This window comes from Passer montanus, unplaced genomic scaffold (assembly GCF_014805655.1).
Source record: "Passer montanus isolate IOZ18808 unplaced genomic scaffold, ASM1480565v1 scaffold119, whole genome shotgun sequence".
In the NCBI taxonomy this organism is placed as follows: domain Eukaryota; kingdom Metazoa; phylum Chordata; class Aves; order Passeriformes; family Passeridae; genus Passer; species Passer montanus.
Window position 1 is genome coordinate 1,271,489 of NW_024358611.1, and position 23,523 is coordinate 1,295,011.

Here is a 23,523-nt window from a genome sequence, read left to right on the forward strand (position 1 = left end):
AGCTGGAGCAACATGGGATAGTGGAAGGTGTCCCTGTCGATGGCAGGGGCTGGAATGAGATGATCTTTGAGGTCCTTTCCAACCCAAACCATTCCATGGTTGTATGAAGAGACATCCAAGTTTTATGCACTGAGTAACTTCTGTGAACAATCCTAAAGATCCATTTCTGATTTGAGAAAATAAATTAATTTAATGGGAAAATGCCATTAACTGCATGAAATGAAAAGGCTGCAGCTGCTTGGAATTTTCCTTCCTACAATGCAGAATCACAAAAAACTCTCGTGATCCTGAATTCTACTGCTTTCTTCCTTTAGTCTCCTGCCCTTACAAACTCAGAACTTCACACAAGACTTCATGCTGCCTCTTGCTGAAGCAATGATATTCCTCAATTCATCCACCAGCTCTCTACCTTCTCCCTGAGAGAGATGCTATCCAGAAGCTGAAATCAGACATGAGCTGTTATTTTCAAACCATCCCCTCTGAGATCAGTCATTATTACACCCCTTGGTACCCTCCCAGGAAATATTTAGCCAGGCTATCTCCTTGCAATGCCCACTCTCCCTTCTCAGTGCTTGCCCCCTTCCAGGATCTTTCCTCAAATCCCACTGTACATCTCAGAGCCGGGATCACAATCTGCTGCAGAGAAATCTGCGGGGACCAATTCTCCCCAGAGCCTGCAGGGAGTTACTCCAAGTGGTAAAAGATGAGAAAAAGGAGAGAAACTCCAAATAATGACTCATCTCAGAGACGGGCTTTGCTGCTGAAGCTGTTCCTGGTGTAAAATCACTTCTGTTCATCAGCATGAGCATCCCATGTAGGAGACAGGATTTCATCCAAAGAGGGTCCTGTTTTCCTTGGGTCTCCCTCCTCTTCACAGCTCAGCTCTCTGTGCACCAGCTAATGTGCACAGAGAGCTGTGCACATGTAAAATGCAATTTTAAATGCGATTTTACCTTCTAGAAAGGCGTCCCTGCCCATGGCAGGGGGCTGGAACTAGAGGAGTTTTAAGGCTCCTTCCAACCCAAACCATCCCAGGGTTCTATGATTCAATAAAATCCTTAATTTTACCTTCTAGAAAGGCATCCCTGCCCATGGCAGGGGGCTGGAACTAGAGGAGTTTTAAGGCTCCTTCCAACCCAAACCATCCCAGGGTTCTATGATTCAATAAAATCCTTCTCACTAAAACACCCTTTGACTGCAGAGTAAATAACACATTCACACTAAAAATTCTGACAGCACAAGAGTATTTTCTCTATACATATTTCCAAAGTCCAATACACACAAAACATAATTACCCAATAAAAATATCATTGAATCCAACTGTCAACACTGACACCACACTGAAGCTAGAAAACTGACTTTGGAATATTCAGTACCTTGCTTCACTAAAAAATAGTGTCCACAATTAATCTATGGAAAGGTTTTTGTTGCATTTTCTCTCTCTGCAAGGGGCAGAAACTCACCCCACTGCTTTCAGTTCCTCAGGATAACTTACTATGTGTAAAGCTCAAGTAATTCCTATTCCACAGAGGAATCTGCATGAAAACAAACCAAACTCCCTCAGAGAAGCCCCAGATAAAAGAACTTGTCATTGTCCCACTCTCAGTATTTGCAGGAAAACAGTTTCATGCCCTCAGAATTCACAAAATCATCAATCAGAATGGTTTGGGTTGAAAAGGACCTTGAAAATCATTCAGATCCAACCCCTGCCATCAGCAGGGAACCTCCCACTAGAAGAACCATATGTGGGAATCTTCCTAATGAAAAGAGCAAGGAGACACCAAGCAAAGAAAAAATTAAAAAAAAAATTGCCAAACTCCAAAACTCCTCAAAGGACTAAAGTATCCATCATGGGCTATTAAACACACACCACCTCCTGCTCAGGAACTTTTAAAGCCACAAATGCCAGATGATGGCGTGAGAATCTGGAGAAAACTCAGAATGTACCTGCCCAGATCCAACCCCTTTTCCTGGGCCAGCTGTGCTCTTTTCTGCTCGCCATCACAAAGAAGATAATGAGCTGCATGGTGCTTTGGACTGAGATCTCTGAAGGTACTTTCCTATACTGCCAGAAAGGCTCTTTCAAGCATTGTGAACCGTTTTCAGTAACTGATAAAGTTCAAAAAAAAAAAAAAAGTATTTTACACTTAAATCAGAGCTACTTTAAAAACACCAAACATTCATTGCTGCTGCTCTGTGGTTCCTTCCTTTAATTCCAGCAGTTATTACAGATCACAGGGAGCTGTGCACAAAAGCTGGTTATCCCTGTCACCCTGAGCTCTGAACCATTCAGGACATGCAGTTACTTCTTTAATTCACCAAAGGCACGGCGGAACAAGAGCAGGACACCCCAGGAAGGGCCTCCATCAAAGGCAGAGCAGAGCCGGGTCGGGAAGGACAGCGGAGCAGACAGCCTCATTTAGATAATCCCACTGGTTTGACCCAAAGAGATACAACTTTATCAGTTAACAGAACTCCTGTTGGGGGCGGGGGGAAAGAGTGTGAGATCATAAACTGACAAAAGCTGACTTTGCTGACTGAATCCAGAGGTTTCAGATGTATCTGACACTTCACTGCTGTGGCTGAATGAGAAAGTGTATAGAGGAAAATAATGGCTATGCCACAGAACTGGGTAAACAGTCTCATTTAAAGCAAGAATTCTTTATTCTAATTCTATATCTATGATTAGGAAGAGTAATAGATACCCTTTAATATGTAAATAATTTCAGTGTTATCATGAGAATCACGGGCAAAAGGATGTGGGAGAAAATTTTACATCCTGGATGGTGAATTTTGATGGTCATTCCCTGTTCCTGTAAGGAGGCTTTTCTGAAATCAAATAACATCACTTTCAGTAAAACAATCTTTGGTTTGTCAGGCCTTTAAGTTGCATTTCTATTAGGAATCTTGTCTTTTATTAAAAAGCCAAAGGTACCCAAGTTCCAAAAACCTGAAACTTTCTGAGGTAGGTCCAGCAGATAATGCTTGAAGAGCCAGCCTTGGACAGGTATCTAATTTCTTAGGAATTCTTCAATTCAATTGAATAATTGAATTTCTTCAAGAAAATTGACACAGATCAAAGGAAACTGAAACCTGAACTACCTGACAGGAGGTTGTGGACAGGTGGGGGTCCATCTCTTCTCCCACATAACAAGTGGCAGGATGAGAGGAAATGGCCTCAAGTTGTGCCAGGGGAGGTTTAGACTTGAAATCAGGAACTATTTCTTCACCAAAAGGGTGCTCAAGCTTTGGAAGGGGCTGCCCAGGACAGCAGGAGTCACAGTCCCTGGTGCTACTTAAAAGCTGTGTGGATGTGGCTTTTGGGGACATGGGTCAGTGGTGGCCCTGGCAGCGCTGGAGGAACTGTTGGACTCTATGATCTTAGAGAGCTTTTCCAAGCTTAGCAATTCTCTGATCCTGTGGTTAATAAAAAGTTGCAATTCCTGGGTTTCTGCCACTCAGTTCCATAAATGCAGTGAGCAGCCCAGCCCTGGAGACACTCAGTTTAAAAGCAACAGTGACCACAGCAACTCAAGGCACTGATTGCACAGAAAAACCCTGGGTTTGGGGAAAAAAAAAAAGAGTCCAAATAAAACACTTCAACCAACTCCAACAATACTGAACAAAACAATACCTTCCAAGCTGGGAAAGGGTCTGGAGCAGTAGTCAGGTGAGGAATGGCTGAGGGAGCTGGGAAAGGAGCTCAGCCTGGAGAAAAGGAGGCTCAGGAGGGACCTTGTGGCTCTGCACAACTCCTGACAGGAGGGGACAGCCAGGGGGAGTCAGGCTCTGCTCCCAGGGAACAGGGACAGGATGAGAGGAAATGGCCTCAAGTCACACCAGGGAAGGTTCAGGTTAGACATCAGGAAGGATTTCTTCCCTGAAGGGATAATCAAGCATTGGAAGGGGCTGCCCAGGGCAGTGGTGGAGTCCCCATCCCTGGAGGGATTTAAAAGCCACATGGATGTGGCACTCAGTGACAAGGTGAGGATCAGTCACAGGTTGGATTCCGTGATCTTGGAGGTCTTTTGCAACTTTAGTGATTCTATAATTCAACAATTCTGTGAAAAGTTGAACAAACTCCCACAGAAGGAAAAGGGTAAAAGCAGAAAACAGATGAGGGGCAATGCCAAGGGAGGAGGACAGGACACACCTCATCTCAGAGCTTTTGACAGGTGTCAGAGAGTCCCACCTGCCTCACAAGCAAGAAAAACAAACTTGCTCTCAGAGTTAACACAGATTTAGTGTCCTACTGAAAGGTTTCCTCTTAGAAAAAGAACTGGAAGAGAAGAAAGTACATTTAACGGAGTCTGATCAGTAAAAATGTCCAGTTTTATGATGGTGGAATTGTTCCTAAAAATGCAGACTCCTACTCTGAGTGACTAACACATGTTTTCAGGAAGGATTTAGGACTGCACTGATAATGGCAGCCTAACGAAGCTCAGCCCTCAGTTAATTCACACAACCAATTAATCCTATATCCAGTGGAAAGTGGCAGCAAGGCAAGGACCCTTTCGCTGACCATAAGGAGCAGTGCTAGGCAGAATATCCACTCTAAATATCATGGAATCATAGAATGGTTGGAAGGGAACTTAAAGATCATAAATATGTGCATTTACATTCTTAGTTAGGGCTGTGGTCTTTTATGAGCCTCACAGCAGCAAACAAGGAAGGACACAGCACCAGATCCCAACCAGGCACCATTCCCAGCCTGGCTCCTCCAGCAGTCAGGATCCTTGAACTGCTTTCTGCTCCAGTGAGACCCATATTCCATGTGGGAATTTGCTCTAAACAATAATTTTTCAATAAGTATATCCTCATATTCCTACTTAAAATTCCTCAGCAGAATTATTCCAAAATAAATACTCTAAATTAAAAGTATTATTTCTACACCATTCCCCCCAAAAACCAGTTTCAGGATGGCAAAAGCAATTCATTCAAAGTAAATGGAGGAGGTGTGAACCACCCAGTGCCTCAAACACCTTTGTTAGGAGTGCTGCTTCACAAATAAATCCCCTAATCCCCTGAAAAAAGGGGGAAATAATCCAGTCCCAGGCAAAGAAGTTGTCAAAGCCACCAGAAATGCAACTTAACCCCTGAATTCAAATTCTCCGCTGCAGTTATGCATCTCCTGACAATTGCAGGAAATATGAAAAATTGACATTTTTTTCCTCTCAGAACACACTTAAATATCAACCAGAAAAATAAAAGAGTTAGAAATAATTTGCCCTCGCTGATAAAAAATTGGTCACTTCCCAGGAATGTCAAAGAGCCGTTTCCCAGTGAAAGGAGCAGCAGGGAATTACAGGGAGATCTGTGTGTTCAAACAGAAAATTCAGTGGTTCGTCGCAAGCAGAGCTCGATCACAACCAAAAAAAAAATAATGAGAGCCTTTAACGAAGCTCTAATTGTGCAATAAGCCATACCAGGGAGAAAAGAAACAACAAAACCCCAAATGTTTTGATAAATGGGATTATGAAAGTCCAGAGCAGTAAAACAAAGACTAAGAACACAAATGGTAATAAGGCATCATTAAAGGTGCTGTTTTGAAGCACTGCTGAAGCACAGGTAAATGTCAGGTTACCCAGGAAGAGTTTTAGGACTCAAAAGCAATGTTTAATCTGATTTTTTTGCTCTCATGAATTTCTGAATGGAAGGTATTCCCCTTACTGAGGGATAATTTTTCTTTTCCTATGAGGATATGTGGATTTTTTCAGCCCTTCTGAGACATGGGGCGCTATGAGAAAGGACCAAGCACTAAGACCAACCCTACAGGGTCATTTGTCCCTTTTGTTCACTGCCTGACAGACAGATTTCAAACTGGGCTTTGCATCCCCATCAGAAGATCCACACCAATCTTAGAGCAAGCCAAGGAAATGCTGGAGGATGTTTGAATTTAGGGACGCCAATATTTTCCCACAATAAAACAGGGGCAAATGAACCATAATTTTTTGCAAAATTATAAATGACACCTGAAGTCCTGGCTGGCTTCACCTACTGAGGGATGATTAAGCTGCAAATCTACAATTACTTCTAATCTTAAATAACTGATAGGATTTGAACTCCCAACATACAGTAGCTCAAATGTGATATTACTGGGAGCTTTTTGAAGCCAATCAATAACTATTAAAGCTGGATCCCATCAGCTACCACCAGGTATTAGCCACTTTCTCAATATTTCAAGGATTCAGTTATTCTTAGCTACAGTTAAAGTAGTAAAATGAAGTGGTCTCATACTGACACTGCGATAAATACGAGATTAAATATAGAACAAATTTATTACTCCCCGAAGTCCTACTGAGTGTCCTGATTTTTTTCTTTTTTCTTTTTTTTTTTCTGTATCCACAACAATCTGGTTTACTTTGATGTTTTATTATCCCAGATCTAAAGCTCACGATTGAAAAGCAAAGCCTGCGCTGGTTCAAAGAACCCAACCCCGGCCACGCCGGGGGAAGGGAACAAATTCCAAAGGGAAGGTGAGGATGGCACAGCCGGCCCTGTGACAGCCGTCATGCCCCACTTGGAGCAAGTGGCACTCACAGGCGAGTGATTTGTGACACTGAGCGTGTGTGACACGGCGCAGCACCCCTGGAGTGCCTTGGGCTGCCAGAGGATCGTGCCTGCAGGAGCCGACTTTTCCTAATACCCCGCGCTTTGAAGAAAGCGGAATAATCAACCCATTTTTAAAGCACTGGTTTGAAGGGCTCCGAGGAGTTTTAAAGGAAAGCAGTTAATTACTTGGCTCGCTTTAAAAATAAATTAACCCACAAATTAGAGTCGGGATTGGGGCTGGGTGATGGTGGGTGACCCCAGAAGTGTGCATTTTTGGCTCGCTGCATGTCCTGAGCTCCCGGGGATGATCCCAGTTTAACTCCAGAGGGTCCTCCCTGAGGAGCAAAGCACTCTGGAAAATTGTGGAAGCAAAGAACCACGTCTTCCTCCAGCAGCATCCCAGTGGGATGAGTCCACGGGGACATGAGTGTTCGGGTCTCAGCTAAATTCCCTGGAAGTGTTCAAGGCCAGGCTGGATGGGGCTTGGAGCAAGCTGGGACAGTGGAAGGGGTCCCTGAACATCGGGGGGGACTGGAACTGGATGAGATTTAAGGTCCCTGCCAACCCAAACCAGTCTGTCATTCCATGATTTATGGCATGTCCAGGCATTTCTCCGCTCTCCTCACCTGAGATTCACCACTAAGCATCAATTCCAAAGTGGCCCACTGATTGTAACTCTCCCAAATATGACAGTGATAATCTAATCCAATGAAGTGATTTGCCCTCCACTACTGGTGCACACACAGGAGTAATAAAATAAATTTAGTCCCAAACAGGTAAATCTGATGGCTGCATCCAGAAGCTAGAGGTGGATTTTGCTGGAGACTCTGACAGGCTGGATACACCCTCATCAGCTTTGAAAAACAAGTTGATACTCTCATAAGAAAATAAAAATTAATGCTAAGTAATGGGAACATTTTCCTTGTGATGTGTTGCATGCTTCTGGGCTCTTCCTTGTCTACTAGGCAGGGATGCTGCTGCCTTCAAGGCTCAGCCAGCACAGGATCATCCCTGGGACCTACAAGCCCTCACCTCAAGAAGCACCACCAGAACCATTTCCAGATGGCATCCTGGAGGCAGCCACCCTCTCCCAAAAGCCAAGAAAGCTTAATGTGACAGAATCAGCCATGCTGTGCCAGACCATCTCAAATCCTGCCACTACCAAGAGGAGATGTGGCCACTGAGTATGAACTCCTGGCAAGTGGGATGAAGAGGGCTCTATCCCTGACCAGTGCACATGGTTGGACTTTGAGATGGAACCACGGAAGGGGAAAGGTGTCCCTGCCCATGGCAAGAGGTTGGAATGAGATGATCTTTAAGGTCCCTTTCAGCCCAAATCATTCTGAGATCCACTGAAGGGCTCTGCTATCATCCCAGAGCGAGCTGCATCACATTTGGGGCTGGAGCCTTTCCTGGCGTCAGTGGCACAATGCATTTACGTCAGCGTGTGACAACGGGCCCGGAGTGACAAGGACTAAGGTAAGATTAAGCATTCAGGAGCAAAGCATGTCCTTCACTAAAACAAGGGCGCCGAAGCCTTATCGCGCTGCCTTTCGGCACAGCCACGTGCCCAGGCACAGCCTCGACCTCCAGCTCCGGCCCCGGCTCGGATGCACATGACTTGGCAAGGCGCTGCTGCGGCTTCTTTCTCCCAAGGAAATCATTCCTTCCCCAGCCCAGCCGTGAAAAACGCTGGGAAATAAAGCCCCGAGACAACCTCCTGCAGCACTGCCGACGTGTCGGCGTGACAGACTCCGTGTGGTGACTTCACACCCCAACGTGAGCGCCTTCCCTGCATTTGTGAGTCTTCCACGAGGGAGGAACTGATGGATTTCTGCAGCTGGTGGTGCTCAGAGAGCCGTCGGTGCACACTGTTCCAAATTATTTCCATTTCTAATTAATATTCATAAATGAGCCACAATACTGCGCCTTCCATCAGCCGTCACACACCACCCACGCTAGATGAAAGGACAACTACACGAGATAAGCAGTTTATTGGATCAAAAGTCCCCTTTAGATGAGGAGACAGCTACTGCAACAGCCTCCAAGTGATAGCATCCCATCACATGGAGGGAGTATCAGCAAATCTCCCTCTTTAAACCCGAGATTCAGCACACGGAATGCACAACACAATTATTATGTTAATTTAGCTGCATTTTCCTGCCTGCTTGAGGCTTGAGCTGGAGGGAGGAACTTCGGTTTGAAGAGCTGCCACTGAAAATGGCTACTTCAAAAAACTCAACTGACACCCAATTATACCATCAGCTGTCAAGTTTAATCCCTTTTTGTCCCTGTTGTCAGCACCACTGCCTCACCTGGCTGGTTTTGGGCGAGGACTCTGCCCTTCAGCTTTTGCCTTTACCAACCATCTACATCTTGCTCCAGCAGGACCCTGAAGGTGCTTTACCTGCCCTCCTGCCCAAACTCAGTTTAGGTGACAGAAAGCAAGGATCTCATCTGCTTGCACAGAAGATGGCCTGGAAATAACAGCTGTTATTGTCCACTACCCCTGCACTAATTAAGAAATTAATCAGAAATACACCTGACATTGACATCAAGCCCATGCAGGATGACAGAAAACTCTGAGACTGTAACATCGCATTCCCCTCTCTCCACTGATGGGAAACAAATGTTTCCCAGCTTTAAACTGAAAAAGAGTGGGGTTAGATTGGATATTGGGGAAAAAGTCTTCCCTGTGAGGGTGGGGAGGCCCTGGCACAGGGTGCCCAGAGAAGCTGTGGCTGCCCCTGGATCCCTGGAAGTGTCCAGGGCCAGGCTGGACAGGGCTTGGAGTAACCTGGGATAGTACAAAGTGTCACTGCCCATGGAAAGGGGTTGGAACTGGAAGATCCAGAGAGTCCCTTTCAATCCAAACCATCCCAGAATTCCATGATTAAAAAGAGCAGAGGAAAGTGCATTGCCCACTGCTCTCCAGAGCTGTTCTGCTTCTCATCCACGAGGGACCCAAACAGTCTGCCCAAGAAAAAGCATATTTACACCCATTGCCAGAGAGGGAAAGTATAAATATTTCCAAAGCTTTATGAAGGCTGGTACTTACAGTCATGCTTTGAAAGGGAAAGAATAAAGCAAAATATTCAATTAGAAAAAATTACTATAATTGCAGGTTCTATTTTATCCCTCCATTAAAGCAATAAAGTGCCTCGAAATATTGCTAAGCTGGGATACAGAGCTTAGTGCTACTTAACATATTAATATACATCCAGGGGGGTTAATTTAATTTAAATCTGCATGAGGGTCTTCTCTCCTCCCTGGCCCCCATCATCTCCCCCTACACTTCCAGCTGGATATCCATGCATGCTTCTCCCCCATTCCAAGGGATGGACATGCAATGCTGAGGCTGGACATAAATTCTGACACGTACCACACACCTCTGGAGCCAGAGGACATCAAGAACATTCATGCACAGCTCCACACACAGAGATTCCAAGCTTAAACCATGTTTGCCTGCCCCTCAAAGCTCTGATGTCTGAGTATTTGATTTTCTGTTGGACGAAAACATCCAATTCCTGCTCTCTGAACATCAAACAAAATCCTCTTGGAAATGTAAAATCATCCCATTTTGCTCTAATAGCACATAAATCCCATGGGAAGGGATTTGCTGTTGAAAGTCACTGAGCAAGGAACTGCTGAGGCTGAAGAAGGGGCTCTTCCTCCCAGCCTTGGCTCTCTCCATGCTTTCTCCACACTACAGTGCCATGAGCTGCAGTTTTCCGAATATAACCTCGCTCTTCCCTGCAACAGAAGATAAGTGAATCTTATTTTAGGGAGCCCTTCATCCTTTTAATTAAACAAATTTATATCACTTCTCCGTATCTCATAGCCTCCATTATCTTTTGTGAACTCCTACAATTCTGTTGTAAAGATATATTGAAAAGCGCTAATTGAGATAATCTCTGGAATTCAAGAGTTGCTGTATTTTTAGCCATGTTTTAAAACTATTTTCCCTTTGTTTCTGGAATGCCTCCCATCCTTCCTCCCATGCCAGACTGTTTACATTATTTAAATGCCTTCTGCTTATACCACTCTTTACAATTTTTACTTCAACAACATCGGCCTCCGTTGCTCTTTTTTCCCTCGCTTAGACATAACTGGGATGAATTCCAATCCCAAACTCAAAACCACTCCTGGTGCTTTACTGCTGTCTTCTGTGTTTGGTAGATGAGGCAAGTATTTCTGCCATCCTGTCATCCAGGGCTGCCTGTGTGGGGGATCCAAGCATGAGGAGTTAAACTGATCTTTTTTTTACAAGAGAAAATGGGAGAATGGTCATTTTCCCAGAGACTGGAACTCTTTAAACTCACAGGGATGTGTGGCACGTCCTTGCTTTAGGAGATGATCCTGGCCACCCCACTGCCAGCATGAGGCAGCTCATCTCTCCTGGGTTTTTTTTTTGGAGAGTTGTGATGTCAAGTGTCTATCACAGAAGCAAAATATGATTCTGCTCCCTTCCCCTGCAGAAAACCCCACAGAGCCCCATGAGCTGAGGGAGGTTCTGGCAGCTGGACATGATCCTTCCCCACTCAGGTTTGGGTTTTTCCCACAGCTTTAATTAGCAAAGTGATAAAGGCAGCTCCAGCTGCCAGAGCCTTTTGCATCCTGGCTCCTGAGGAGTTCTGCCAAAATGGTGGGGGTTTTATGGGAAACTTCTCCCACATCAAGCAGACTCGTGAAGGCAGAAAAGGTGATGTAGCTCAGCAGCTGATAGGAGATTTCCAGCATGAGCTGAGACCTCTTCAGTGTCCATTTCTGTGTCTGTTCACAATAGGCTTGGTTTTCCTAGTGTCCATTCACTGACCATTTACAGGGCACTGAGGCAACTTTTAGGAGAGATTCCTGTCTTAGTCCTAGTTCCCACAGGGTTTTGGGACAGGGAGAAGATGCCTATTCCCTCAGCCCATCCTGTACAAAGGGGGGTACTTAAACAGGGTGTATAAAAAAGAAGAAGAGTGACTTTCACACAAACAGTGATTGGACAAGTGGGAATGGTTTTAAACCAAAAGAAGAGAGATTTAGGTCAGATATGTGGAAGAAATTCTTTCCTGTGAGGGTGGGGAGACCCTGGCCCACGCTGCCCAGAGAAGCTGTGGCTGCCCCTAGATCCATGGAAGTGTCCAAGGTTTGGTTGGACAGGGCTTGGATCAACCTGGAATGGTGGAAGGTGTCACTGCCTGTGGCAGGGGATGGGACTGGATGGTCTTTAAGGTCCCTCCCAACCCAAACCATTCTTCTATGACATGATTCCATTCCATAATAACACAGGGATATTTCTTTGGGATGCCAAAATCCTGCTGCAGGTAAACCAAATGAGAATGGAGCAGAGGAAGAGGAGGTCATGATAAAGGCTCTGGGCTTGAATACAGAAGGTTTCAACAAAGCTGCCAATTCTGCAAAAATCTTCTGTGCAGCTGAAGTCACTTAAGGACAGATTGTGAATATTTCAGAGGTGAACCTGAGCTCTCACAGATTTCCAAAAAAAGGAGACGTGAGGAGCAGCACAGTCTTCAGGTCCCATTATAGTTTTGGGGACACATTTGAGATGGTCTTTTGCTCTATTTTTTTTGTCTCTTGGCCAAGATTTGAATTTCTTACTGGTTCAAGATATGGAAGTAAGAATAAAACACCCATTTATACTAAAATAATGAAAGTCCATCAGTGAAACTTGTTCAGGGATGGACAGATAGCAACTCCTGAGACTCCTCCTCAGCACTGTGAATGTGGTTCCTCTGATACAGCATTTCCATATAACCAAACACAGGCTGAATCTGGAATAGAGAGTGGTTGGAAATGGAAATCCCAAGCAAAAAAAAAAAAAAATCCATCCATGGAGAGATGCAGTGGGCTGCTCCTGGGACACAGTTAAATGCCCAGTCCCACAGTCCAGAAGATTTTGGGAGCATCTTTGACACTGCAGCTAAAGGACATGGAATGTGCCTGCAAAGATCAAGCAATTCCACTCCACAGGGTTAAACCACAAGGTATTTCTCCCTCCATCAGACTGCTGCTAGGTTGGAGGATTTTCTAAAGATCCTCCTCCCATGGAAAGCTCTTTCCCCATTTTCTTGGGATCCCGTTTGGAAAAACACCCTGGTGCCCTAAAGCATCAGCACAGGCTTGGCCATCATTCTGAATTCCAGCACATCAGAAGAAGGTGGGTCAATGAAGTGACAATATTTGGCACGTGTTCTTTGCTTACGCCTTTAATTACAATTTAATTTTCTCTCTAGTAAAGCTTTACTCTGACTCACAATTCCTTCTGCCTAAAAGCTTCCAGGTGTTAAAACACTGCCATGTACTACTGCTGATTATCACTACGGTCAGGTGCTAAAAATCAAGTCAGGATTCAAGGGAAATAAAACAAAATGAGTAGAGAGTGAAGTTGTGTGAGGAATCCAGACTTTTCCACAGGCTCACCTTTGTTCCCCAAGGAAAATTATACATTTGACATCCCATTTCTTCTCCTTGCATTTCTGCTCCCAAGGCAGAGCAAGCAGCTCTCCTCCAAAGCAGCTCTCCTCCAAAGAGATGCTTTATCACCATCAGTTCTTCCTCCATCCTTTTCATTAAAAGAAATGCTCCCTGAATAACCTACATTTGTTCGGAGAGGAGAACCACTGCAAGGAATAAAGCTGGCTCAGTGCAGCTGAAAGCAAAATGGAAGTGTCTGGAAAAGGTGGAAAACACAGAGCCTGGAATTTTAACACATAAAAAATGGTGAGCCATCTTTCCCTCCTTCCCTTGGCACCCTGCCTCCCCTCCACCAGGAAAGGCACTGTCAGGCTGCCACTGGCATTAGAGATAAAGCCATAGGGAGAGTGAGAAAAAAACAAACAGCTGTTTTTCATGGAGTTCAGCTTGAACAGCTGAAAAGGGATGCTGTGGTCAAGGACCGCATGGGGGAAGCATTTAGGAAAGCAGCCTGCAACCCAGCTTCAAAGCAGTTGGGTTCCCTTCCAGTTTTTGGACTCCTGGAGATGCTGTCCCCAAAATACCTTGCAATGGTGTCTTCACCTTGAAACCCATGGAAATTTTATGCTGGTTCCAGTAAGAACTAAGTCAGGTCACCCAAGCAGTTCTGCTTCCCTTTCCTCTTCCCCAAAAACCAGGGCAGGGGGATGATGAGCTGCTGTCACTGCCCAGCCACAGAGCACCACAGAGCTCTTCCTCAAGAGCATCCAAGAGCAAACCAAACTCCAGTTTCTCCTCCAAATCCAACTGCCCACCTGCCCAAGCCATGCTGTCCCTGCAGAAACACTGGGCTGCATGGGAAGGGGAGTTCCCAGCAGGTCAGGGCAGGATATTATTTCTCCCAAGGAAAGGTTTGGAGAAATCTCTGCCCTCCCAAGGCTGGCCCAGCAGATCCGCTCCAACATCTGTGGTTGGACCCCCTCTAGTGGGAACCACTCAACAAGACACGGAGCATCACCACCACCCACCACCCATGGAGACCCCACTCAAGGGATAAAGCCCTTTCTCCATCGTTATTATGATTATTATTATTATTTCCACTCTCTCACAACCTACATGCTCTGTAGATGTTGTTGGACCTCCACACCCACAGCCCAGCACTTCCTTATGGAGATCCTGCAGAAATGGGGGTGGAATGGGTAAGTTTTTTGAAAGGGAGAACAACCTCACTGGAGAAAAAAAATATAAGAAGTTATACCCCAGACCTGATTTTGCAGGGAGAACATATTTATCATCTATCCCAGAATGTCTTTCCTCTGCCAACTTGTCAAAAACTGACAAAACTCCATACTATAAAAGCAAGCTGTTAAAACTTGGCTAAAAGGAAAAACTCAGCTGCCAGACAAGCTAACCAGAAAAAGCTGAAAAAAATATTCCAACGTGCCAAGGAAGGCAGTAAATTTACAGAAAGGCTCTACAGAGCTGAACATCCCAAACCAAGACAAGAAGGCAGCATTAGGTCAGCAGCTTCTGGTTCATCTGCTGTTTGACAAGCAGATGGTTTCCACTTTGAGGGATTCAGGCAAAGAACTTCAGAGTTGTAGTTGCCTGTATTTCTAAACTATCCAAAATAATGTGTCTCCAACTCACAAAGTTTATCCCAGACAAAGTATTTTAGGAGAGTCTGAACCCACTCAATACAAAGTCATTAAATGCCACATATTCCATTTAAACCCATTGATTCATCCTTCCACCTCCAAAGATGAACAGCTCACAGATTTGGTCTTTCCACTAATAAAAAAGATGCCAACTCTCTGCCTAAATGTTAGGAATTTCTCACCATGTACATATACAAGATAATTTTTAATGTCACAACAGTGACAAGGGTTGTTGTGGTTTGCTGGGGTTTCTTGCACAGAATGTTTTTTCTCCTAGATCTGTATTCAAATCTGTTTTAATAACAAACCCCATAAACAGAGCACATTCATGCCCCAAAACTCACCATGACTGATAGTTTAACAGACACAGAGAGATTTCCAGCTGGTCAGCATTCATTTTAGCTCAGCTCCACATCCCGTTAATCCAATGGAATCCAATAATGTTTGCTTTAATAGCAACGCAAGGGATCGGACTTTCCACTCTAAACCCCCTATTCCAGGGCAGCATCCATGACCCAGTAACCCACTTCCAGCAGAGGTTAAGGAAAGGTACATCAGAGAGGGAAGTTCACTCCTGTCATTCATACAACCTGTGCAACTACTCAAGATACCAAAACTTCTACTTCTGCTGAATTTACCCGGCTGAACAGCTCCAGCAAAAGCAACAGCCCTGTCTTGACCCTGTTTCCAGCAAAACCACGGCATCCCTCCTCAAGGAACAGCCCTTGGCAGCTTGCACTGCAGCACCTCTATAATGAGCATAACGTGCCCCAACTGGCATCCTTCACTTTTTGGATAGTCTGGATGAATTGTTTCAAGTCCTCAAGACAATCTAAGATTTGAGAGGAAAGGGGAATATTGTATGTTTATGAAGGTAAAAACCCCAGGAGCTTAGCTTTATTGGTGTGAATGGCACTGGAGATCAGACTACTGGCATCCATTTGAGATCAGACTACTTCCAGCAAGAATTCAAAATATACGTATCTGTACACACACATATGTTTTTACTATTTTTCCAACAGCCACTACAGACAGACAGTATTAACACATCCTTCAGATCCCAGCTGAACTAAAAAAAACCACAAAAACCCCAGGAATATCACTAAGTACCCCCTCAGCACTCGCACTGCCCCCTCAACCCTCCTGCCTGGTCACGATCCACCCTCTGAATACAACACAAACAGACAAAGCCTCCATCCAGACTGCTCCAAAACAAGCTCCTTCTCCCACAATCCTGACAAAATGAAGAGACAGCCTTGCTAAAATAAGATCCCGATGTATATTTATATTTCTGCCATAAAATGCTATTTATTCACCATCTTATTGGCGAGTCTTCCCAGTATTTACGAGAAGAAGCCGCCACAGGAATTGTGTCATCCCTCAAAATCCAAACGCAGATTTACCTAACGCATTCAGGATGAGAATTCCTGCACTACTCCAACCTGCCCCCCTCCAATTCTCCACGGTTTCGCTCCCAGCTGCTGAGCAACACCCACGACATCCCCTACGTAAGGTACGATCCCAATTACGCTCCATGCAGCGGCAGCACGGATCCGTGATCCCACGGGAAAGGAGGCTCGGAGCATTACGCACTGAACTTACGCTGTCCTAGGTTTTCCTCCTCCATCCCCACGTCTAAACTTCTCCCCAGCACGCAGCGACTGCGCTGCAGGCAAAGGCGGCCAAACCAGCACGTTCCAGTATTACTCCCATCACCGCATCCGAGATTAATTTTAATGGCGTTGGCAATAGCTGTAGTGGGAATGGAAAAAGGCACCCTCGTGGAGGCTGCTCCACAGATCCCAGGAAGTTAATTCTGGCTCTGGTCAGATATTGGGAGTCGGCTCCACGTTGTCCAGCGTGCCTTAAAGAGAGGGAGCTGGGTGCTGGTGGGATTAGAGATCAACAGGAGAGAAAGCTCCCTGATTTCACCTAACGTGATCCAGGCTGCAGCACTCCTTATCAGTCCCCTTTGGCATTCCCAGCCCTGCACAATCTCAGAAGCAGATGTTTTTCCTCTGCATTAGCATAGCAGGGAGAAGTCTGGGCAACTTGAGCTTTGTTTCTTCCTATTACCCAAAAATCAGCCCCCTACATGCATCCCCTCTGTCCCTGCCGGCATCACTTCGGCATCCCCCTCCCCATGTGCTCACTTGAGCGTGCCATGGCATAGGGTGTTTGTGCACAGCTAAAACACAATCATTTCTTCTGCCTGACTCCAAGAAAGGAAAAATCCAACTTGCCAGAGGAGCATCTGCATTGAGAACCACTTTTGCTGATGGGATCAGCACTTGGGAGTACCAGGGGAAGCAGCAGAAAGGGTCGCGGACCAATTCATCATCCTTGCAGGCACCACCCGCAGACATCCCCCTCCCGCCACCCCCCAGCCCAAATCCCGGCCATAAAAAACCCATAAAAATAGAATAAACCCCCAAGCAGAAGTTGAGAACAAATGTGCTTTGAACGCTGCACAAATGACATTGAAGATGCAGAAGAAATATGTATTTGCTGTTGCACTGCATGATTGCATGGGCTTATTTCCTACGTACACATCTCACGCACCCTTCCCACGCAGATCCCCTCCCCTCCACCCCCGCGGCTTCTTCAAAAAAATTTGGGAAAATAAAAATCTTTGATCCCTAAGGATTATTTTAAAAGCTACAAACGTCAAGCAACCCCCATCTGGAGCCTCTTCCCTACAGCCTGACCCATCCATGGTGTGGAGTGGGCGCAGCCACCACCCTGTGACACAACCCAGAGCTGTCCCTCTACCCCCACCCCAAATCTCACACCCCTTCCACGTTACCAACCCGCGCCCCAGCTCAGAGGATGCTGGGCCATGCCGGGTTTTTACAGCTGTCCTTACACCACCTCTTTCCGTAAGCCCGACATCTCTGTGGCAGTGTTTGCATCCACAGGCTTTCATCCTGGAGAATCCCTCCCTGCCTCCTCCCACCTCTCTTTTTGGGAAGGATAACGTAATTTCCAGCTCGCACTGGAGGATGTTTTTTTATTCCTACCGAGCCCGAGGTCACTTCCCAGACTCGTCCTCTGGCCAGTGTCTCCTTCACCCCAGGACCTCTCCCTCCGGCAGGGAAGAGTCCCTTATCCCTGACCTTCAGGCTCACACCGGCAGCCCCACCGCCGCCGTCCCCACCGAGGAGGCTTCTCCTTTCTCCAAAGCCACAGCCGAGGCATCACGCTGCGTTTTTCCACTCCCACCACCCGCTCCTTCGGTTCACGGGGACTCAGCGAGCCAGCAGCTCCCGCTCTGCTGGCTGGGGAGAGGCTCTCGGGGATGGATGAGACCCTCACCCCTCATTCCTGCGGGATCTGTGCCAGAAGGACATCAACGCTGTGGAACCAGCACGTCCCAGTGCTCGGCAGCCACGGGTCCATCCCCCCACAGACCCTCTCTGGAGCAGCCCCTGCATTCCATGGGGTCTTTTCCTGGCTGCCCCCTGGCTCCAGGAGGGGGATGATGGGGTGAGTCCCCTCCAGGGACACAGGACCTGCCTCTGCAGCGCTGCCACTGCCAGGGTCACCCCCAAGCCTGGGCCTGTCCGGAAGGGAAGAGCAGCTCCATGACTCCCCTCCCAGTCCTGCCCCATGTCTGTGGAGCACCATCTCATTCCCACGGAGCTAGAACCCCTTCCATCCCACACCATGGGGGGCACAGAACTGTGTCCCCTCCAAGCTGTGAGGTGACAGCAGCCCTATTCCCCTCTCCTCAGCCCCACATGCTCATTTTGGGGGGGGATCTGTGCTCCCTTTGGGGCTCTTCTCAGTGAGGAAGGGGTCACCCCAAATCTCCACGTGGGGAGCACCATCTCATGTCTTGCTTGTACCAAGCAATGCCACTCCTCCCACCTCAGCCCCACAGACATATTTTGGGGGAACTTCTCTTCCCCTCAAACGTCCCCTCAGCACAAGGGGGACCTTGACACCTCCTCCATCGTGGGGAGCACTGGCCCCTCAGACCATGAGGTGACAATGACCCCCATGTCCCCCACCTCAGCCCCCCGGCTCATTTTGTGGGAATCACTCCTCCCTTTGGGTCTTTTCTCACTCAAAGTTGGAGTAACCCCCAAATCTCCCCTCCTTCTCCACGTGGGGAGCACTGCACTGACCACCACCACTGCAGACCACGAGGTGACACTGAGCCACGTCCATCTCAGACCACAAGCTGACAACAACCCCCATCTGCCCTACCTCAGCCAGGGGCAGTGACCCATGTCCACCTCAAATCATGAGGTGACACTGACTCCCATCGGTCCCACCTCAGGGGACAGCGATCCACCTCAAGCCATGAGATGACACTGCCCCACGTCTGCCTCAAACCATGAGGTAATAGCAATGGCCATCTGCTCCTCCTCAGCTAGGGGACAGTGACCCACCTCAGCCTATGGAGGTGACACTGATCCCCATCCACCCCACCTTGTCTAGGGGACACTGACCCACATCAAACCATGAGATGACACTGATCCACCTCAGATCAGGAGGTGACACTGACCCACGTCCAGCTTAGACCACGAGCTGAGAGCTGCCCACCTCATCCAGGGGACAGTGACCCATTTTAAACCAGAGGGTGACACTGACCCATGCCCGTCTTGGACCACGAGCTGACAGTCACCCACATCCGCCTCAAACCCGACAGCACCCCCTCCTCGGCCAGCGCACACTGACCCACGTCCACCTTGGACCGCGAGGTGACACTGTCCCCGTCCACCTCAAACAGGAGGTGACACTGTCCCCGTCCACCTCAAACAGGAGGTGACAGTGCCTCACATCCCCCTCGGGCCAGGAGCCGACGCTGCCCCACGTCCCCGCTCGCAGTCCCCGCTGCTCCCGCCCCTCCGCGGCCGCGCTCCCCGACCCAGCGCGCCGCCCGCCCCGCCGGGGGCACGGCGGAGTCCCCGGCCGCCCCTTACCTCCAGACCTGCCCCATCTGCAGCAGGTGGATGACGGACTGCCAGACCCAGACGGAGATCCTGCAGAGGCGCTGCGCCCCGGGGGTGGCGGTGCCGCCGGCTCCTCCTACCCCGCCGGCGGGTCCCCCACGCCGGCCCGCGGTCCCCCCCATCATGGGCGGCCCGCGGCTGCTGAGCCCCTGCACGGCGCCCAGCCCGCCGCCCGTGTAGTCCTGCACGAACCAGCGGAAGCTCAGGATCTGCACCAGCACCGAGGGCAGCAGCACGAAGGCCAGGGTGAGGCCGCACCACAAGTAGTCCCGCCGGCCGTAGTGGTGCAGCGCCAGCCACAGGTCCGTGCCCACATCCCCCAGCAGCACCAGCAGCGCCAGCACGATCCACAGGCAGTCCAGCCACGGCCGCTCGGCCGCCTCGCCGCCCTCCGGCGGCCCTTCGGCGGCGGCGGCGGGGGGGCGCGGGGCCAGCCGCAGGCAGGCGCTCCGGCAGCCCCAGTAGCAAGACGACGTGTTGCAGCAGTGGCAGATGTGCAAGGAGCTGCTTGCGCCCGGCTCCTCCGCCACCTCGGCCGCCGCTGCCCCGACGCCGCCGCCCGTGGCCGCCGCCGCCTCGTCCAGGTTGTGCAGCTGGGCGAAGCCGCTGCCGCCGCCGCCGCCGCCGCGCGGGACGGGCCGGGGCCGCCTGGCGGCGACAGCGACCGGCGGCGGGCCCGGGAAGGAGCGGCAAGGAGCGGGAAGGAGCGGCGACCTCCGCGCCCCGTGCCGCCGGTACGGACAGCGTCCACCGCGGCGGGGTGCTCCGTGCCCCGTGCGAGCTGGCCCGGGGAAGTGACAGGGATGAGGCCTGGAGAAGGGGAGGCTGAGGGGAGAGCTCCCTGCTCGTGAGGGGGAGCGGGCGCCGGGCTCTGCTCGGTGCTGACAGGAGACGAGGGAATGGCCTGGGGTTGTGTCAGGGGAAGGTGGATACTGGGAGAAGGTTCTAATCCCGAGGGCACTGGAACAGCTCCTCAGGGAATGGTCACAGCACCAAACCTGACAGGGCTCAAGGAGCGCTTGGACAGCGCTCTCAGGCACGGGGTGGGATTGTTGGGGATGCTCCTGTGTGGGGCCGGGAGTTGGACTGGATGATCCTTGTGGGTTCCTTCCAGCTTAGCTTATTCTGTGATTCTCTGGACAACCTCTGCCCTCACAGGTCTCTGTGCCCTCACAGGGAAGAATTTATTCCTAAAATCCCTTCTAGCCTTGCCATTTTTCAACTTAAAATTATTCCCCGTTGTCCCATCACTCCATGCCCTTGTCCAATGTCCCTATCCAGCTTTCTTGGAGCTCCCTTACAGAATTAGGTTGGAAAAGACCTCTGGCATCACTGAGTCCAACTGTTAACCCATGGACATGATCATGTCTAAATTGTATCCCCAAGTTCTACATCTACACACGTTTTGAAAACCTCCAGGGATGGGGGTTCCACCATCACGTTGCCTTGGGCAGCCTGTTCCGTTGCCTGACCACTCTTTCCATGAAGAATTTTTTTTCCGAATATCCAATCTAAACCTCCCCTGGTGCAACTTGAGATCACTTCACAGAATCACAAAATCATTTAGGTTGGAAAACACATCTGAAATCATCGAGTCCAACCTATGACCTAACACCACTTTGTCAACCACAGCAGAGCACTGAGTGTCAGGTCCAGTCATTCCTTGAATAGCTCCAGGGATGGTGACTCCACAACCTCACTGGGCAGCCTGTTTCAATGTCTAATCACCCCTTTTGTGGAGAAATTCCTCCTAATGTCCAACCTGAACCTCCTCTCCAGACATGTAAGACCTAGGCTCCAAGATCTCCCCAGGGCTGTCTTCAGGCTGAACAACCTCAGTTCTCTCAGCCTTTCCTCACAGGAGAGGTGTTCTATCTCCTTAGTCATCTTGAAATCACAAAATCTACGCTGAATCATAGAACAGTCTGATTTGGAAGGGACACAGCTGTCCAACCTCTGACCTTGCACAGGACCCCCAGCTATCCCATCCTGTTCCTGAGAGCGTTTTCCAAAGGCTCCTGGAGCTCTGGCAGCCTTGGGGCTGTGCCCATTCATGGGGTGCCTGCTCAGTGCCCGACACCCTCTGGGGAAGAACCTTTCCTTGATACCCGTCCTAAGTCTTCCTGACACAGCTCCAGCCATTCCCTGGGTCCTGTCTCTGTCACTGGGAGCAGAGATTGGAGCTGCCCCTCAGAGGAGCTGCAGCCCCCAGCGAGGTCTGACCTCTGTCTCCTCCAGCTGAACAAACCCAGTGACATAATTTGCTTCTCAAGTGGCCCCTGAGACCCTTCACCCTCTTCCTGGCTCCGCTCTGAACACTTAAAAAGTTCAATTTGCTTCTTCCCCCAAGGCCCGAGTGCTGACACCACCACTCCCCAGACCAGCCTCAGCTGGACCCCCTTGTGCTGACCCCATCCTGCTCCCAAATCAGCTTCCCAGTCCAGTGCCAACTGTCCTGTCCCTGCTCAGCCTCAAATCCCAGGATCACCACTCAGTTCATCCTCAGCCAAGCTGCTTTCCACCTTCCCACCTCCAGCATCTCCCAGGTCCTTGGCAGATCTGAGACCTCCTCTGGGTTTCTTTTTGCCTTTTCTCTTCTCATGGTGGGGAATGGTGGGGAAGGGGGGATCCTGTCTCACCCCTCTCTTGTACTCAGAGGGTGGTGGAGCTGTGGCTTCCTCATCCCTGGGGAAGTTCAAAGCCAGGTTCAATGGACTTGGAACAAGCTGGGATAGTGGAAGGTGCCCCTGCCCATGGCAGTGGGTGGCATTGGATGAGTTTTAAGGTCTCTTCCAACCCAAACCTTTCTGGGATTCTTTCTCTGTTGATAACAGCTCTCTCCAAGCACACCTTGGCACCCTGACCTGACACCACCTTATTGCCTTCTCAAATCCCCCACCTTGGTGTCTTCCTGTCCTTCTCTTTCTAACACAGGGATTCTCCATCCCCTCCTCTGCTCTTTGTCATTCCCTTACCCACTTTGGGGGACACTGCTCTTCTCACCCTGTACTTACAGAGTCGGGCAGACTCTGCAAGGGCTCAGCTCTGTGCTGGAGAAACCTCTGGCAGGCTGAGGAAGCAGCTCCCTTCTCTGTTTTTGGGATCTGCCTGGAGCTGAGCTGCACCCCAGGCAGCTGTTTTACTGAAGGACCCACTGGCAGTCTGGGAAAGCCAAATTCCAGGTCCTTTGCCCCCAGTTCCATGTTACACATCTGTTCATTCATCATATCCATCTTTTCTGAGCTGTCTTGTGCTGTCCTCTGTAGGTAACAATCTCTTCTCTTTTCCATGTGTGTTTTTTTTTCCTCACCATGCAATAAGAAGACTCCTTCCAGATGCTCCTTCTCCAGTGCTTGTTTCTGCCTCTTCCTGTGGGAGTTTGAATTCTACCCTTTCTCCCTTTTTTTTTTCCTTTAAATTGTATCAAAATATCAGGACCGAGAATGTCAGGATTCCAGAACTGGCTGAAAAAGTTGCTGCTTTGCAAAGTCTAAATTGCAACATGGAGAAAAGTAGCTCCAAGAAGGTAGAAAAATGTGATGAAGTGCAGATAAATGTTTTTTTCAGGGAGGAAAAATTAGTTTAATCTTGAAGAAAAAGTGGGAGGACTTTCATGTATTAAACAGGCTATCTGGGAAGGGTGTATTTGGTGTTTCTGGGTGATGTCAAAAGAACTGAAAAGTTTTGTGAAGTCTGAAAAAAATGCTGCTGGTTTTCAAGTGGTTGGATCCTCCTGTAGCAGAGAAACAGAAGAAAGGGAGCAGAAAGCAAAGCTTTGGGCATGATCCACGTGAATGCACCTGATGCACACCTGGATGTGGACAAATTTCACCTGGAGTGAAACTCTGGTCCAAAGTTCCCCAAAGGGAGAAAACTGCTATTATGTATAATATTATTTAGTGGGATCAGGCAAAACAGGATCCCAC

At 48.6% G+C, this 23,523-nt stretch overlaps 1 protein-coding gene across 1 annotated transcript in view; it reads right to left on the reverse strand.

The window, feature by feature from the left end:
- XKR6 (XK related 6) overlaps window positions 1-21,484 on the reverse strand; it is a 168,299-nt gene extending 146,815 nt beyond the window's left edge. The window contains exons 1-2 of the mRNA XM_039697634.1: window positions 21,457-21,484; window positions 19,568-20,378 (exon numbers count right to left, since the gene is read on the reverse strand). Coding sequence (XP_039553568.1) covers window positions 19,568-20,378; window positions 21,457-21,484 — 839 coding nt within the window. The remainder of the gene's footprint in view (window positions 1-19,567; window positions 20,379-21,456) is intronic.
- Window positions 21,485-23,523: the final 2,039 nt, after the last annotated feature.